This window comes from Carassius auratus, chromosome 42 (genome assembly GCF_003368295.1).
Source record: "Carassius auratus strain Wakin chromosome 42, ASM336829v1, whole genome shotgun sequence".
Lineage (NCBI taxonomy): Eukaryota > Metazoa > Chordata > Actinopteri > Cypriniformes > Cyprinidae > Carassius > Carassius auratus.
Window position 1 is genome coordinate 13193933 of NC_039284.1, and position 19777 is coordinate 13213709.

Genomic DNA, 19777 nt, shown 5'->3' on the forward strand with positions numbered 1-19777 from the left:
TTTAATTTAACCATCTCTACTCTCTCTTTTTCATTCTTTCTAGCTAACTATAAGCTACACTGATATCCTTGCGACCAGCAAAGAGAGACGTTCCCATTTACAGGAGCAATACCACTTCCTGTGTCAGTGCACGCGCTGTACCACTGAGGACAAGGTGAGCCATGTCAACAGTTCCTTTCTTGATCTTTCTCATCCTCACTTTTCTATTCCTCTAACTTTTACCCCATCACTCCTGGAAAAGGCTTCTTCCCGCCTCATTGTGTCCTGACGGGAGCACTATCTATCATCCCTGTGTTCCTCCATGTTCTCTTTTCCTCGCTCTTTTGCTCTGTGTCTGTCCCACTTACCCCTCGAAAGCATCTGATGATGTGTGTAGTGTGTCAGACCGGTTCTAGACCATCACCGGTCTCTCCGCACTGCCCCGAGGAGCCCGTCCTCAGCAGACCCTGTTATCTGTTATCATCACTGCGATGACAGGAGCATGTCAAGAATAAAGCTTTGAATGGCATGAATGGGAGTACAAGAGCGGATGAATAAATGCCTAAAATGGAGTGAGGAGAGATGGGAATTTAAAGGTGAAGTGCGTATTTTTTTGGGATGTTAACGTACTTTCTTCTCCATACTTAGTCTGCAAAAACTACTCAAGTAAGAAAACCATTTGTATGTTGATTCCCAGAGATTTTTTTTCTCTTCCATTTGGTGGAAAAATACAGTTCCATTTCTTTACATCTGTTTCTAAACTAGGCTGTATCCCGATTCATATACAGTCCATCCTAAATAGAATGCGAGATTAGAGTTAATGCATCACGGACCTGACATTAGACAGTTTTAAGTCTTTGTTAAAAACCCTTTTTTTTTTTTAAATGACCTACATAGATTGAGATGATTAGTATTTTGTTTTATTTGTTAACTGCACTGTTTAGTATTGATTTATTGTTTTGTATTGCTACAGAATTTTATTTATTTATTTATTTATTTATGTATTTATTTTAACGGTTTTCTTTGGGTTTTCAGGTCATTTTGGAATTAGTTTTTTAAATATATATAACTAAAAAATATAATAACGTGTGTGCGTGTGTATGTGTGGGTGCATGTATGATAGATAGATAAATGTTAGTTAAAACATTTTAAGCAAATTTATAACTGTTATTGTTATTTTACATATTAGGATTATTATGAGCTAATATTATTATTTATTATTATTATTTATTATGAGCTAATATTATTATTATTATTATTATTAAGATTAGTTGTGTTTTTTTTAATTATTCGATCAGTATTCTTATAATACTGTATAAGTATAATTCACCCAAAAATGAAAATATGGTTATTATTTTCTCACCCTTATTTTGTTCTAAACTTGTTTGACTGACTTTTTTGTCTGCAGAACACAAACAAAAATATTTAGAAAATGTCTCCGTAGGTTGTTTTGCACATACCATAAAAGTCAAAGTGGTCCAGAGTTATTTAGGACCCCACTGACTTGCAGTGTATGGACAAAAGCATTTTTGAAAATATCTTCCTTTGCACTTTACAGAACAAAGGAAGTCATACAGGTTTGGAATGACTTGAGTAAATTTTTTATTTATTTTTTTCTCTGAACTATCCCTTTAAATTGCTACGAATGGCGTACTGAATTCTTGGCATGTGTGCTCAAACATGTCACTGTAATACACAAGTTCCCTCCAGGCTTATATTGTGGTTATTTTGCACCTGCATGCAGGCATCCCATGCTAAATAACTCTGAGCTGAGCTCAAGAGAAAGAGGCTTTATCCCTGCTGTTAACACCTACACAGTTGCTCAGACTGACCTCTGCTTGAGTCATCTGTCAGATTCTGCAGATAAGAATAAACGCTCTTGCTCAGGGCTGCAGAGATGGAGACTTGGGTTTCGTCCTTGCTTTCAGTTCCTTCTGGGTCTGAATTCAAAACAAAACAAAAAAAGAAAAAAAATCTTGTTGAGCTTTGTTTTTTAGGTTTGGATTTTAGGACACCTGATATGTGTGGTACAAACTCTTTTCATCCAGCCATCAGTTTGTCTTTCCACCTATCCATCCATCCATCAGCCAACCAACTGTGAATCATTAAAGTCAAACGAGGTCTCTGCCTAGGCCCCAGAATACTGTAGAGAGTCTTGAGTATTATAGAAATACTAATTTAATATAGAATTGAAAATAGTTACATTAAAAAATTAAGTAAAAATGTAAAAAATATTTTCTTAATGCATGTTATTTAATGTTTACTTATTGTAGAGAATTCATCCATGCATATATTATTGTTCAGAAATGTAAGTGTTTTGTGTTTTCTTATTTGATCAGAAATACAGTAAATAAAATAATATTGTTTAATGTTATTGTACTTTAAAATAACTTTTTTTATTTTAATAAGATGTTTAATATATTTGTCTGTGTTGCAAAGGTGAATTTTCAGCATCATTCCTCCAGTCTTCGGACTCCAGTCACGATACTTCAGAAATCATTCTATTATGATGCTTTGCCCCTCAGCAAACATTTCTCAATCTTATCAATTTTGAAAACAGTTGACCTGCTTAATATTTTTCTGGAAACAGTGATTTTTTTCAGCATTCTTCAGAATAATTATACAGACACAAAACCTTTGAATGGAAGTGTTAATGTAAATTTTTGGCCTTAAAAACTCTTCTTCTGAAAATTAAGTTTTTCAATTCTGTTTTTGTTGTTTAGCAGATATATTCCATCATAACACTCCATCAAAGGCCCTTATTGTGTGTGTGTGTGTGTGTGTGTGTGTGTGTGTGTGTGTGTGTGTGTGTGTGTGCGTGCGCGAGTGGGGGGGGGGTGAGGTAATTACAGGTGAGGTGTGTAAAGTGTTACACTGATGACATAATGATGAGAGGGACTTGTTGAGTCACCACCAGTTTTGCGGTAATCTGACAACCCGTGTGAGTGCAATAGGACATACTGACACGCTAAAACAACAGAGCAGCTGTATGTGCAGTAAAGTAAAGATTATCACCTTCCCAGAACCTCCGGCGACCGGAGATGTGATTCAGGCTGACAGTCGTGTGGGGGTCACAGATGTTCTCCTGTTCCCGAAGGCTGTCTGGCCATGATTTCTCTGCTTTTTGAGTGTTTTAGTCTTCAGTGTTCTTTCACATTTGCACCAGATTTTCTTTACAAATCTATTGATAAAATAGGCTGTCTCAATTAACATATCAGTAGTGTGCAAGATCCTTTGGGGTTATATAAAGAATAGTTCACCTAAAAATGAACATTTGTGGACAATGTCCACAGGATGTCCAATATGTAGATGAGTTTGTTTCTTTATGAGAACAGATTGTGAGAAATTTAACATTACATCATTTGCTCACCAATCATATAGTGAATGGGTGCCGTCAGAATGGCAATAATCCACAAGTACTCCACAGGAGGTTAATTGATAGACTGGAGTGGTGTGGATTATTGGGATGTTTTTATCAGCTGTTTGGACTCTTATTCTGACAGCACCCATTCTCTGCAGAGGATCCATTCATGAACAAGTGATGTAATGAAGAAAAAACTAAGCTATATCTTGGATTTAGATTTTTTTTTAATGTTATATTTTATTGTTAAAATATTCTTTTTTGTGTAAGCTATTCTTTCACTTTATCCCAATGGAGGGGCTGGGGGGTTGCAGAAAATGTAATTAACAGAAAAAAAAGTTCCAATTTGAATCAACATTTTGAACCATTATTATTATTATTCCTTTTTAACATTCTGATTTCTGAAGACTGTCTTCTGAAGATTAATTGTGATTATTTTTTTTCACCTTTATATAATATTTGTTCAACACCTTTTTTTGTTGTTGTAGTTTATAGTTTATTCTGTACTTAAATGTGTACACACACATACTGTGTATATATGTCATGCTTTGTTCACTGGAATGTTTTTATACTCCGTGCACTCTAAACAGAACTGCAGTGAATAACATGATTATTGAATTTGCACTAATAAGCAAAGTCTACCATTTGATTCTTGGCTCCCTCCCTGTAATTAAGATGTCCACATTAACAAGAAATTGGCTTTTTCCATTGAAAAGAAAAAGCAAATAGAAAAGTGTTTCCTTTGTGCAAGCAGATGTACAAGTCTATGTTTCAAAGCCATTTTATAGTTATGGAGATCTGACCAGAATGTAAAATGGATTCTGAAATAAATGTGCAGGTAAAAAGTCTGATGTCAAAACTTGCAGAGGCTTTGGTGTGATTGATAAGATGCAATGTGTTTATCATGTTCAACAATGTGATTTCATGTGCAGTTATGAGTTTTATTAGTGATTTCCACTGTAGAAGCAGAGGATTGTGGTCCAGTGGAGACTTGAGCAGTCATTTTTGTCCTCTCAAGATATGCACTTATCTCTCTCCTGCATTACACTCGATCTGATAAATCATTTATGTATGTAATGAGTGCACTGGAACAAAAGCACAGGACACTTCGTACAGCTTACTGTGAATATCTGATTCCATTTGGTTATTTAGTTTCCCAACCTTTGGTTGAACAATACAAATATATTTGTATAAATACCACTGTCTTTATGAAATACTTCTTGCAGTGCAGTAAGGTTATTGCTTTTATGGATGTTTATATGGGATACAAATCGTTTTTTCTTTTTTTCTTCTTTTTTTTTACTTCTCTTTTCATCCCATTCATATATATATATATATATATATATATACATATATATATATATATATATATGTGTGTATATATATATATATATATATATATATATATATATATATATATTATATATATATATATATATATTATATATATATATATATATATATATATATATATATATATATATATATATATATATATATATATATATATATATATGTGTGTATATATATGTATATATTATATATATATATATATATATATATATATATATATATATATATATATATATATATATATATATATTAAAACCAATACAGGATCCTTCTTGTTATGTGGTCTGAAATATGTTGCAAATTGTAGTTGTTATTGCAAGAACAAATGTGTAAGTTTGACTTTTTGATAAACAGTGTGGTCTTAATTATTTATTTTATAATTCACCATAAACCATAGTCTGGTTTTGTAAGGGTAAAATGTTTATCGGATTAAAAAGAAAAGAGTAAATATCTACACATTAATTGCATATTGACTTATGAGCCATATGTACTTATGAACATTACTGTTTAAAAGTTTTTAAAATGTTTTGGAAAGTCTTTTATGCTGCTCACCAAGGCTGCATTTATTTGATAAAAATGCATTAAAAAAGTAATATTGTGAAATATTAATAGAATTTAAACATGCAATGCACTTTATTTCAGTGATACTATGCTGAATTTTCAGCATCATTACTCCTTCAGAAATCTTTCTAATATTCTGATTTGATGCTTAAGAAATATTGATAACACTTTATACAGTATAGGACCAATTCTCACTATTAAATAGTTGCTTATTGGCATGCCTATTATTAACATATTGGCTTTCTGTTAGTACATATGAAGCACATATTCTGCATGATCATAATCTACATCCCTAATCCTTTTCAATATCTCACCTTAACAACCAATTTAAGCAGCAAATTAAGAGTTGTTTTAGGTAAAGGTCATAGTTAATGGTTTATTAATAGCGAGCATTGTACCTTAAAATTAAAGTGTGACTAACATTTCTGATTATTATCAATACTGAAACAGTTGTGTTGCCTGATATTTTTGTGGAAACCGTAATAAAATGTTTTTTCTCGTTAATGAATAGAAAGTTCAAAAAAACATTTATTTGAAATCGAAATCTTTTGTTTTATTTACATGTATTTACTGTAGCTTTCGACCAGTTTAATGTGTCCTTGTTGAATTAAAGAGGAAAAAAAACCTTACTTACCCCAAAGAGTTATCAAGAGATATTAAGTTTAAAATGGCATTATGGAAAGGTAGTATTTGAGGTGAAGCAGTTCTGTAAAAGAGTTTCAATTGATTCTGGGCGTGTGTGTGTGTGTGTGTGTGTGTGTGTGTGTGTGTGTGAGAGAGAGTTGAGCGAGTGCTCAGGCAGAGTCACACTGGTGTGTTGTCAGCGCTGTGACTGTTCACCCCTGATACATCACACGGCTTTGATGTCTCAGAGGCACTTATACATGTATCCCCAGGGGCCACACAAACACACGTCTCTCCGCAGGGATTTGAGGGTCTGACAGACCCCCCTATGGCTCCGACTCTTCATCACGCTTATCCTGAAATAAAGTTGCCCTCTCAGAAACAAGCCGGTTCAGTCTTCACGCACCTCACGGCTCTGTAATCCTGACAGCTTCTCTCATCCTCCTTTGAATGTTTTTGTGCTGTTGAAGGGATGAAGCTCTTTGATGTTTGATGACCCCCCCTCCCCCCAATCATCCTTCTTATTTTAAGCATCATTGCACCAGACAGACAGACACATTTTAACTATAATGCAGTAAAAGTTCAAAAATCTTTAGTCAGAGATAACTTTGCTAGCTTCAGGTCCGTGTTGTTCTAGGACAAATTGGAGTGTAGTGTTTTGTAGGTTTTTTTTTATTTTTATTTTTATTTATTTTTTTATTTTTTTTACAGCTTTTGATTGACTGGTTTGAGATAAATATGTATGAATGTAAATTAAGTACATTTATAAAGTAATAAAATGATATTTGAATGAATGTTTTTCATAAAAACAGTATTTTACAAAAAGAAGTAAATATTTATTCACACCAGTAAGTGTAAATAAATAAGTCTATTTTACATAGCAACTTTTGATCGACTGTGTCCATTAATTAATTCATACTTGTAATGTGATTTTTGCTACTGTTTTTTTTTTTTTTTTAAATCACAAATATAAAATATATGTATAAATATGAATACATTTTAATATAATATAATACATTATACATACCAAATGTTCAGACTAATTTTAAAATACAATTTTAAACATAAATAAATGTATTGTGAATTAATGCAATGCATGTTATTTATTCACACATAATGAGGGTGTAAATGTAATTTTTTTTAAAGAAAACTTTTGATTTCATTCTTTGAGTGTTATGTTATTTTTGCTATTGATTTATATGGTTAATTTTCTTTTAAATTACACAGGATGTATTTATACAAATAAATAAATGCAATTACAATTTATCAAAATAAATACATTTATTAAGTAAATCAGCAAATATTAATATCAATAAAGTGATAGTTATTTTTGCTATTACTCCTACTTAAAAAAAAAAGAAAAAAAGAAAGAAATTCATGTGACATTATTTTGTGAACAGGACTGTGACATGCTGGCTGGGGAGAAGACTGCGTGGAGGTCCTTAAGAGACGCCATCCCTCACCTGGAGCAGCTTCAGTCGGAGCAGCGTATCCTTCACAGCAGAATCAACACTTAGTGGGTGAGAACTGACTGTATCTCTAGGTTTAGCAGGGAGAAGTGAATTAGCCTGTAGCATTTGGGCTCTGGAAACAACTGCTAGTCTCTGCAAACTATGCCCGATTCTGTAGTCATATCAGTTTCGAAGACATTGCAATGAAAGGTGTGAGGGTAAATCTCTCAGTTCTGTCTGACTCGCTTGCTTTTACCCCTTTGGACACGCGGCTGATGTATACAGTAAAATAAAAAAGCAGGCTGTCTCCATCATGAAATAATAAGCTTAGATTTCATTTTTGATTTTGTGTGCCAGTGTCTCCATCAGGCTTTGTAACTGGCTTAACCAGTAAGACTTTCTTGGTCTTAGCTTCTGTAGTTTTTGTAATACAGTTTTTATTATTATTGTGTACTTAACTGTTTAATCAAAAGGCTGGGAGGAGCTTCTAAAAGAGAGCCAGGCTCTTTTGCACCGATATACAGATGTGGTCCCGGACAGGAACATCTATGTGCTCAGGCTGCTGGATTTGGCTATGGATGCTTGCATTAGTCTGGACGACTATGAGACGGCGCTGGAGTATGGCAATAGAGCTCTGGAACCTTACAAGTGAGTGTCTGCATCAAAAAGTTGTTTTCGGTTTCTTTACTGATAGATCTTCCTGGTAAATCTCCATGGAATACACCTCCATCACACCCTCAAATCTATAAAAGTCCCATTATAACTGTGACTCGCACAGTTTTCGAGGTAGTTTTTAAAAGTTTTTAGAATTCTGTTTGTATTTCAAATAAAAACTTTCTTTCTTTACCAAATCAGCATATTATAATTATTTCAAAATCAAATCATATGACTAAAGAAGGAGCAATGGCTGCTGAAAATGCTTTGCAATAACAAAAAATAAATAAATAGTGTAAAATATATTTTAAATAGATAACTACTATTTGAACATGTATTTTAGTTTTTATTCTAATTTTGGTCAAATAAATGCAGCCTTGCTGAACATTAATAAGACTCCCTTTCCAAAAAATAAATACATTTTTACAAAATTTTCTAAACAATATAGTATTTGACGCCTTACTGGTCAAATGCATGATTTTTACTTGTTCGATAATAAAGCAGTCAAAAAATCGTATGACTTTGATTATGACTTGAGAACACATACTTTAGCAACATGTTAAACATCATAGCATCGTGGTGGCAAGATTTGCACTGGCAAATATCACACATTATGTTCAGAAAATGTAAAAATCTACTTTTTGCCATTGTAAAAACATTCACAATTGAAATGTGATCTTCTTTAAATAGTGTAAGTAACTGACTTAACTGAAATATTTTTATTCGTTTGTTAAACTAGTTTTGACACCACCGTTTCATTGCTTTGGAGGAAGCCATGGTTGTTTTATTAAATAGGATGCTGACTGGTTCATTTATTAGATGTTGAAATATTGAAAACATTTTATATTTAAATCTCAGGACATTTACCATGATTGTACATGCTCCTTACATACAGTATGTGGCCTGTCCTGATACCAGGGGTCTTTTCTGTGATCTTTCCCATAAAAAAAAGCTTTTTCAGCTGTTTAAATGGGACAAATGAATCAATTTAGGAAAGGGCAGACCCCAGGTGACATGCACCGCAGGACGGTATTCATCACCAACTACTACTGAATCATTGTGCACCATAGCCATGCACTATGTGACTTCCCATGAGACGTGTAGAATAGATCTGCAGACACTGGTCTTCTTTTGAAGAAGGCGTTTCTGAGTGCATTCGTGTAGTCAACTAAAACAGGAGATCTAGAGGAAGTTTGGGACTCTTCTACTGTGGTGTTTCATTTGTGGTTGTTGGAAAAACCATGTTTGGAATGGTCTCAGTCCCATAGTGCTAGGAATAATACCTACCTCCAGGCTAAATGCAAAGAGATTATTGACTTCAAGCTCCTGCAGATGTCAGTTTGTAGCGGCGCTAGACCTCCAGTGACTTCTACTAAATTCAAAAGTAGACAGTAAAGAAACAGTCGGATCTGAGCTTCAGAGGCATTTGAACCTTGGAAAAAAAGTGAAATTACCCAACAGCTTTTCCCCTGTTAGATGGGGGAAATATGAATATTGTTATTTTTCTACTGTGCTGGATCCTGTCTTCCCATGTCAGCTCATGCAAAGCATGAATTAGTTTTTATATTGCCTGTTGGACTTATTCCCCAGCTTTATACTGCGTCTGATTAATGTTTATGGTGCCGAGGGAGGGCCGCCAATGCAAGGAAGAGGAAAAATGCTGCTAAAATGGCTCTTTATATGCTGAACTGACATTGAAATTGATGCTTGCCAGTGTCGCCGCAGTTTCTGCTGTTAGTACAACAAGATAAATGCACGTTATAAAGAAAGATAAATACTGCACACAAGCATTATTCAACCGTTTGGTCCTTTTCATTGCATATCCTTCAAGCAACTGATAATTGCTGCTTTCACGATGATTTCTTTACCTGTCTTCACCCAAGAGAATTTAAGGCTCAAATCTGCTACTAAAAGAGGTTTTAAATTTTGAAATACTATACTAAAAATATATGGAAATACCTGGGATGTATACAGAATAAAATACATGAATAAAAATTAATGTTTAAAGGAAAGAATAAATTGATAGACATTTTATAATTTTCCAATAAATACTGTTCTTTTGAACTTGATCCTGAAAAAAATGGTTTCAACAAATATATTAAGCAGCACAACGGTTTTGAACATTGATTTGAGAAGTAATGAGAAATGTTTCTTGACAAGCATATTGATTTCTGAAGGATCATGTGACAAAAATGAAAAATTCTGATTTACATTACATAAATAAATTGCATTTGAAAATACATTAAAATAGAAAAAAGTAATTTTAAATTATAATAATATTTTTTATATTAGCCTAATTTTTTTTTTTTTTTTTTTAACAGACCCCAAACTTTTTTATTTGAACTGCCATCAGTGGAGAAAAAGCTTTTTGCTATCAGAATGGAAATAATGTCCATACACTGTACAAAAATTTCCAACTGTGCCTTGTTTTTTCCACTTTAATTCATTATCATTGCAAATGCCCTCTTTTTCGCTTTGAGAATGGGGTTTAAAAGTCATCAGGAGTCATAATATCCATCAAACATTTGGGCAGAAAATCAGTAAAAATCACAACTTGGCCATGAAGGCTGTACAAACGGTTTTGTTTAAGTGACAGCTCCAGTCATCACATAACGCCGGGCTTCATGACATTCCATTACAGCTTGATTCAGTATTCATCATGGGCTTTTGTTCGGCGTTTCAAAACTGTGAGGTTCATTATTGGTTTTGTCTGGGATCCCAAATTATTTCTGGAATTGGCTGGTCCTGTGCTCGCTGTGTGAATGCTTTCTGAACAGGCAATTATTAGAAGTAGTCCTGCCCCCCTCCTCTGTCATTCAAACTACAAGAGGTTTCCAAAGAGATGATTGCTGAGAGACCACCTGAAAAAGCAATAATAGATCCTTCACATCACAAGAGAGCTTGAATGCCCTTGAAATCACTTTTCCACACAAGAAAATAAAATTTGGTTACCTTAAGAAACTTTTCAAAACTTGCTGTCTATCTATGGTACGATTTATTTGAAAAAGGAACTGGATCCAGTTGTACATGTTGCATATTAACTACAGTCGCTGCTGGCTATTGAAGATTAATAGACATTTATCTATTCACCAATTCTATTTGGGGATCAGTCAGGGAGTTTAGTGAGAGCCACCGAATTGTTTTAATTCCTCAACTGCTTAATATATGCAAAGTGATTCATTAGTGCATGCTGTTTTTAGCCAGTCTTTTCACAATAATTAATTTGATTAGAAAATTAGCATTGCAGCTTCTCATTTTTATGTATGACAATGTTTTGCCTTTTACTTTGAACTTTTATTCAGTCTGTAAAACCTGGACCCAGGGATATACAATGATTTGACAACTTATAGGGGTCGATTAGTCTGATGAATTTTGCTTTTACAGGGACCAAAATTAAGACTAACCAAGTGTCAAAAAAGGTATAATTTGGCTTTGCAAGTAAATAATGCTAAATAAAAATAAAAATGTGTTTTTATGTGTAGATATACAGTTAATGATCAATTTACCTGTCATTGCCAAGTGTGCCTAAAAATTTTTTTTCTCTGTTTTGTTAATTTCTTCCTGATGGTGTTGTTTAAGCAAACCTAGAGAGAAGTGTTTCATATAAAACACTGTAGATTTCAGTCCTCTCACTTGTTTATCAAGGTAGAGTCACACTATTTGACCCAGTTACACTGGAGCCATGAGTTTAAACACATCACAGGTTTTTTGGTATCTGCATTTTCACATCCAGGTGACTGCGCTATCAATAACTCAACTGCGGTTCGCTCATTAATACATTAGAATATAAATGTTTTGGATTCCTGTCATTCAGTCATGTCAAATGGATAAATGTAATTTCGGTTCATGTAATTTCGGTGGTGTTTTGGCAGGTGCTGTCTTTCAAACATTTTCAAACATCAAAACAATAAAAGGTTTCAGTTTTGTTTCCCATACATTAGAATGTGTCCTGTTTAATTCGTTTTTTTTTTTTTTTTCTGAGCAAAAAGCAATGACCATTATAGATTTTTACCATGATTTACAGAAGCTAAAATGCTACAGAAGCTTCCCACTAAAACGTAATTTAGAGAAGCAATAGTTCATGTGCCAAAAACAAATCTCAAAAGACTCATTAGGTGACATTAAAAGACTCTATTTAAAGATCACAATGGAGCCCTCAAAACAAATTAATTGTAATAGTCTTATTATCTCACTTAGGCTTACTAATATTTGCTGCTATTCTTGAAACCACTATGTTTTACCTCTTTTTCAGCAAGAAGTTGTTAATCATTTAAAATATAATAAAATGTTGTCTGACCACATTTTCTTTTAATAAGTACAGGTCAGAATAACTATGTTTTTTAATATTTACATGAATATATCTGTTATGATGAATGATTGTTTCACCTATATTTTAACTTTTCATTTTCACAAAAGTTATGTAAAACATTAAAGTAGACATTTTATCAGGTTTTGTCCATTTAATTTAATGCGGACACCAAATTGGAATGTCTAGTCATCTTCTCTTTGACGCTTAAAAAAAATATTATTATTATTTTAATTTTTATTATTCAATTCAAATATACATTCATTCTTATAAATATAAATACAAAGACGACATTTACATTTGAATTGAATAATAAGAATTAAATTAATAACATTTTTATATAATAATAATTTTATAAGTTATGTAGGTAAACAAAAATAGTAAACAAAAAACAATGCAAAAGTGAAGAATGTTTGTTACAGTCGAGTTAAAGGTCATTTGCTTAATCAGTTTTCCTTACATTCCAGACGAGTTCAAGATTAAAGTGAGACAGGCTGCCATGTTATTAATATGCAAATTAGAACATTAGGCAGTTTATCCAATGAAGCGGAAGAAGGAACATTCCTGTGAGTCCGACTCCACACGATGAGCCGCCAGAGGCATCCAGGTCTGTGGAGTTTCCCTTTGTTCCAGCAAAACTCTGACCGGTCCACTTTGACGGTTCTGGCTCTCAAGGGATGTTTGTTGGAGGTTCAAGAGTGATTTAACTCGACTGTTTATGTACTTTGTCTTATTGCCTGAAGTGTGGCTTTGCTTAACTTCAGCTATCAATAGACAATGTGCATCTAGTTGTAAACAGAACATTCTTTAGACCAGACTCACTGCATGCAAAGATTTGTTTCAATCAAGCAAAACAATAGAGGCACATGTCCAGACTTCACTAGATCGCTTTGTTTTGTGTTTGTTTAGTTGAAATCTCTAGAACATGTCCTGAGCTTTTCTATCATTTCTAATTAGAGTGAAGAGTGCATGAATATTTAGTCAAATCAGTCAGATTTTTAGTATTATTGTGCCCACACGAGTAGCATTTTTATATTTATAACTGCTGTAGTTTAGTTCCTTCTGTGTTATATGAACATTTTATTGACTACTGACCACATCAAGCTTTTAGTCATACTGGGGCTTTTAAGGCACCACTTGTATCTCCTCGCCAAATGGCATCTGATCTATTCACAGAAGGTTCAGTCAAGTTCATAAGTCTACACCGTCTGCAGTCTTTGCTAGAGGCGCCTACACTGATCTACAACATCATACTGCTGTCAATGAGTTCAGTCTATTTCTGTCTCCAAATTGTCATTGAACGGTGATGTAATTTTTACACCACAAGCGACAGCAAAACAGAATTGCAAAATAATGACCTACCTCCATCAGCATGTTGCTCAGAACAACAGATCACCTGAAACACACTGATATATGATGCAACGACATTCAACCCTTTTTAATTGCATCTGTAAAAATCTTTAAAAACACTGAGTAATATTATTGATTTAACTGTACTTATAGTATTGGATGAGAACACAATTTTAACTGAATTGAACTGGTTAATGACTAATAACTAATTTTGCAAAATTGGCACTGTTTGTGGACTGAATTGAATCAACATAGCTGATTAGTTAAATTGAACTTGTTTTATAATTGAAGAACTTTGCAACATTGACAGGTATTAAGTAGAATTGAATCAACACTGAACTAAATTGAGCCTTATAATAACACTATTGTCTTTTTGTAAAGTTGCATTACAGTTGAAACGGAATTTGATTCGTAACTGATTAATTTTACAACATTAACACTGTTATTTTCCTTTTTATTAAAAGAATAGTTCACCCACAAATGAGATGTAGGTGAGTTTGGTCTCAGATGTAGTTGAGCTGGTGTGAGATGTAGATGAATGGGTGCCGTCAGAATGAGAGTCCAAACAGCTGATAAAAACATCACAATAATCCACAAGTAGCCCTCACAGAAGTCCATTTATTGTGAAGCTGCTTTGAAACAATCTATATCATATAAAGCGCTATATAAATAAGCATCTTGAAGCCACTACACACTTTCTCTGCAAAGCAAACCATACTGTGGCCTCTTGCAGCAAATACAAAGACGCTAAAATAATTTCACACATTTAATATAATTGCACATCCATTTCCACAAAATGTGCATTTAGAAAGCATTTGCACAGTTCCAGCACTGTTATTTTAGTCTTATTATAGATGTTGATTTATGCAGATCTCCGCACAAAGCAGCCGATACCAGGACATTTCAGCTGCAGTAGTCTCTCAGCACTCCGTTCGTATCTACACTACCGGTCAAAAGTTTGGGATCAGCAAGACTTGTAAAGTTTTTTAAAGAAGTCTTATTCTCATCAAGGCTGAATTTTATTTGATCGAAAAAACAGAAGAAGAAGAAAACAGGAATCTTGCAAAATGTTATTACAATATAAAATAAAGGTTTCTATTTTAATATCCTTTAAAATATAATTTATTTCTGTGATGCAAAGCGAAATTTCCAACAGCCATTACTCCAGTATAAAGTGTCACATGATCCTTAAGAAATCATTCTAATAAGCTGATTTTATTTAAAAAAAAAAAAAAAAAAAAAAAAAAAAAAATATATATATATATATATATATATATAAAATATATAAATATATATAAAATATATAAATATATATAATATATATAATTTTTTTTTTTTTTTTTTTTTTTTTTTTTTTTTTTGGACAGATTTTTTCAGTGTTCTTTAAAGAATAAAAAGTTAAAAAAGAACAGCATTTATTCAAAATATAAATATTTCTAACAATATAAATCTTGGCTATCACTTAACAATTCAACACTGACTTGCTGAATAAATGTTTTAATTTCTTTAAAGAATCAAAATTACAGAAACTATTTAATATTTACCAAACTTTTGATCTGTAGTGTATATTGTTAGAAAGATTACCATTTTAAATCAATGCTTTTCTCTTTAACTTTTTATTCATCAAAGAATCCTGCAAAAGTATCACAGTTTCCAAAAAAATATGAAGCGGCACAACAGTTTCCAGCACTGATAACAAATCAGCATATCAGAATGATTTCTGAAGATCATGTGACACTGAAGACTGGTGTCATGATGCTGAAAATTCAGCTTTGCATCACAGGAATAAATTAGATTTTAATCTATATTATAATAGAAAAAAATATTTTACATCATAATAACATTTCACAATATTATAATTTTTTCCCTGTATTTTTGATCAAATAAATGCAGTCTTAATGAGCATAAGAAAATCCTGTAAAAAACATTAAAACTTTTGACTGGTAGTGTATAGCTCACTTACCCAGTCATCAATAAGGGTTGTGATGCTTAATGAGGAAAACTTACACTTATAAGGCCAAATTTGCTTGAAGACCTAAGAGCTTTAAACATTGCAGTCTGGTTCAGTAGAAAATTTTGGAGCATAATTATCAGTGTGCAGACATTTATGTTTTGTCTTTATACATTGCTGAACATTCATGGACCCAACTCTGATTGGAAATGCACACTTTTCTCAATCTTTTAAACTTAATATCATCAGTCATGCCAATTAAAGCCTAATTATTTTTAATGAGCTGCTACTGATATGTTTATTTTATGTACTGTCAAAACACCAACAGGTGGTGTAAAGAAAAGCTCAGAATTCTACATCAATACTTCAGAGATGCGTATTTCAGGCCATAACAAATAACAGGTTATATCTAAATAATGTATGAAGAATCTCCTCTTCTTATTTATGCTGCTTTTACAACAAACCTTTCATTGCCAAGTAGAAAGACATATATAGACCACTGTATTCACGCATGTTGGTCACGAAACCTAATGTGTGAACTTTATTGTGTTATATAAGAGAATATCAAAGCAAATACTGTAAATTAAAAAAAAAAAGTTTGTGTGTATATACTATATATATATATATATATATATATATATATTTATTAGGGGTGTAACGGTTCACAAAATTCACGGTTCGGTTCGATACGATACACTGATGTCACGGTTCGGTTCGGTTCGGTTCGATACGTTTTAGATACAGCAAAATGTAAAAACATCTCAACTTTTCAGAATGCCGCAAGCGCACCACGGGTCATGTGACAAGAACCAACCAATCAGCTTCATCCTTTCCCGTAACAACGTTGAGAGCTCAGCCAAGATGAAGGAACAGCTGATCATAGTTGTATATGGATTGCAATTTTGAAATAAATTTAGTAGCAGAGCTACTGCAAGCGATTTTTAGAGCTGCAAATCCATTTATCCTTCGCTGAAATTTCCGCGTCTCATGGAGAGAGCACTTGGAGAGAGCATGGAGAGAGCATTGTTGCTTAGCAAAGACAGACGCCTCATGAGCGCTTCTGCCCAAGCGCTTTGGAAAGGAGGAGAAAGACGTGCTTAGCGTTTTCCACGCGTTTTTAGGAGCGATATGTGAACGGCCCCTAAGGCGCTCGCTCACTCAGCACGCGCTGAAGGCTCGTTGCAAAATGTCTAATGCATTTAACAGACCAGAAATATAAGATCCTAAAATAACCAACAGGTCTGGTGTTTGGGTTGGATTCCCTGTAAGCTATAGTGTCTAAATGCTGCAGGGATAGTTTGCTGCGTGCATGTTTCTCCTTTTTTTCGTCTTTTCCCAGATAGTACTGACGCATATATCCCAGATATTCCCGCTGGTGTTTTTTTTTTTTGTTTTTTTTGTATTCCCGCTGGTGTACCCTGTCATGTTGCAGATGCGACATACCGTTGTTTTTTTATCCACCACTCTCTTGCCATCACCATTATAGCTTAAAGGGAATCCAAAGTGCACCCAAACACCAGACCTGTTGGTTATTGGAGGATCTTCTCATTTCTAGTCTGTTAAACGCATTGGCTATTTTGCAACGAGCCTTCAGCGCGTACTGAGTGAGCGAGCGCCTGCTGAGTAGCCTAACATAAACATATAAGATGGTGTTTTTTTCTTCTTCGGGAGTGTCAGGGGCGTTGCCTGTTACGTTGTTTGGGTTATTGGGCTACCTTGTTGAACGCATATCATTATATTTCTATCTCTCTCTTTTTTTCTTTTTTTTTTTTCCAAATATAATTAATTACTCCAACGAACCGTTCGGTATACATAATGCGTACCGCGTACCGAACCGAAAGCGTCGTACCGAACGGTTCAATACGAATACGCGTATCGTTACACCCCTAATATATATATATATATATATATATACACACACACTGTATATACACACATACTTGTTTTATTTAATTTACAGTATTTACAATATATATAAATATATATATACTCAAACACATGTAAATTAAATTTGCAGTCTTTGAAAAAAGTAATCTTATAATTTACAGCAAAAAAACTCTGCGAACTTCTGAAATTCTCTGTGACTATTTTTATTTATTATTTATATACTTCAGGAAAAGCTATTTGTGAGGAACTTTGATTTATCACATGGAATATGCTAAAGTTCCAGCAAACACAGGTGCTGTTTTTTTTTTTTTTTTTTTTTTTTTTTTTTATGGTGTAAGGAAAACATTATTCAATTAAAAAATTAAAAAATAAAACAAAACAAAACATCAGTTGGTAGATTTCAAACTGTAAAACAATAAATATACTGTTCAAAATGAGGTGAAATTTAACTACAATTATTGTTTTAAGCTTTGAAGTACTTTTTGGGGCCGCTGTATTACATATAATCTGTAGAATTTATGCTTTCCATGTTTTAAAATGATCTGAATTATTACTACGCTGATATTGTTGCTCATTAGTTGCACTGACAGCTTCCTTGAAGTTTCATGTGTGAGGAAGAATCCCTTCCTTTGTCCTCATCTCACTGTCATGACTCCTGAAACTTAACCTTCTGCTGTATCGGTGCCAGAACTTCATCACCAGAGCATGTTCTCCACTTCACTTCGAAATGAGTGTCAAAGCGAACCCGATCTTTCTACACAACACAGTTATTTAATTAAAGGGCTCCTTGGTTTTTGAGGGTCAAAAAATATGTGTCTGCTGTCAGCAGTTCAGAGGGAAATGGGTGTGAAATGTTAGGGATTGTTTTGGGGCACCTACAGCAATGCTTCATAAAACCGATAAAAAACAGAGCACACAGTTCTGAGAAGCTGCCAGAACGATCCGGAGGCCCAGGAAGACATTAGTGACACTAAAACCGCAGCGTGGGAGTCTGGGTAACAGACCGGGTGCTGACTAAACCAAGTATTACAGCACGAGGAGGGAAAGGGATGGGGTCCAGCAGGATTGGATTGTAATGAGGAATTTGTTACTAATCTGAGGGTTCAGAGATGGAGTCAAAGGTGGGCGACTGATGGATGGTGCGGTTAGAGGTGATATAAAGTTGAGCGGGCGGTCAGGTTGGTAATGTTGTGAGTCATAGAGGTGATAGTGTGAGTCTGGTGCAGCCAAACATGTTCCCTGGAAGAGAGGGGTAACATAAGAGGGAGATGCAGAAACACAAAAGATTCCTATATATAAACATGCTCATGAATAAATATATGGTATTTATAAAGAAAACATTTTTAGTGGCAGTGTAGCGAGATTTTAGTGCTCAAGGGTTGATCTTTCAGAACTCAGGAAGCTTAATTGAGTAGTTTTATTAAAGCTTTAAGGTGAAATGTGTAGTTTTTGTGCCACCAAATGGAACTGCAAGAAAATGACTGTTTGCAAACAGGTTTCCTGAAACCTCCTTCTTATTTACGATTGGTAGATAACCCCACCCACACCTTATTGTTGTTGTTTTTGAGAACAAAAGGTTTTTACATTTTACGTTTTCAGTGCTTTTTTTGTTTTTATTTCAATTTATTCCATTTTTTTTAGGTTTATCTCATTATGATAACATAATTAAGTGGAAAAAATATGCATAACAATTATTTTATATATTTTTTATTTTATTTTCAAAAGGTTTATGTATAATATAAAGTCATTTATAAATTTTACGAAATTTGTTTTTAAAAGTGCCCACTTCTTTTTATATGGCATTTTTTTAAATAAATAATTGAATAATATAGTATATAATACAATCACTATTATAATAGTAATTCATATATAATATAAGTATTATAATAATTTGGACTTGGACTAATTTAATGAAAAATGTTTGCTTTTATAATTAACTTTATTAGAAGATATGTGAGTTTACTGGTGTTTTTAGCAAGCACATAATCTAAGTGCAATATGTTTGAATATTGAATTAACAGATAACAATACTTATTGTATTACAATACTGTATTAATTTCAAGTTGTTGACATTTTATGAGTTACTGTATTATCAAGAAACATGAATTAACAATGAGCAATAGTATATTTATCAGTTAGTATTAAGAATGCTTTTAATTAGTAATGTAAGCATTACTATTAAGAATGATGAAGTAAGTAATGTAAACAAGTTGTGCTTTATTTTTACTACAACCTTTTCAATCCATATTAGAAAAGCATGTGTTTTCAACATGCCGCCATGAACTGATCATCTGATATGC

The 19777-nt window shown here is 33.3% G+C and overlaps 1 protein-coding gene across 1 annotated transcript in view; it reads left to right on the forward strand.

Annotated features, from left to right (window-relative positions):
- smyd3 (SET and MYND domain containing 3) overlaps nucleotides 1–19777 on the forward strand; it is a 137126-nt gene that overhangs the window by 111165 nt on the left and 6184 nt on the right. The window contains exons 8-10 of the mRNA XM_026229867.1: nucleotides 44–154; nucleotides 7279–7366; nucleotides 7803–7977. Of these exons, the coding sequence (XP_026085652.1) occupies nucleotides 44–154; nucleotides 7279–7366; nucleotides 7803–7977 (374 nt within the window). The remainder of the gene's footprint in view (nucleotides 1–43; nucleotides 155–7278; nucleotides 7367–7802; nucleotides 7978–19777) is intronic.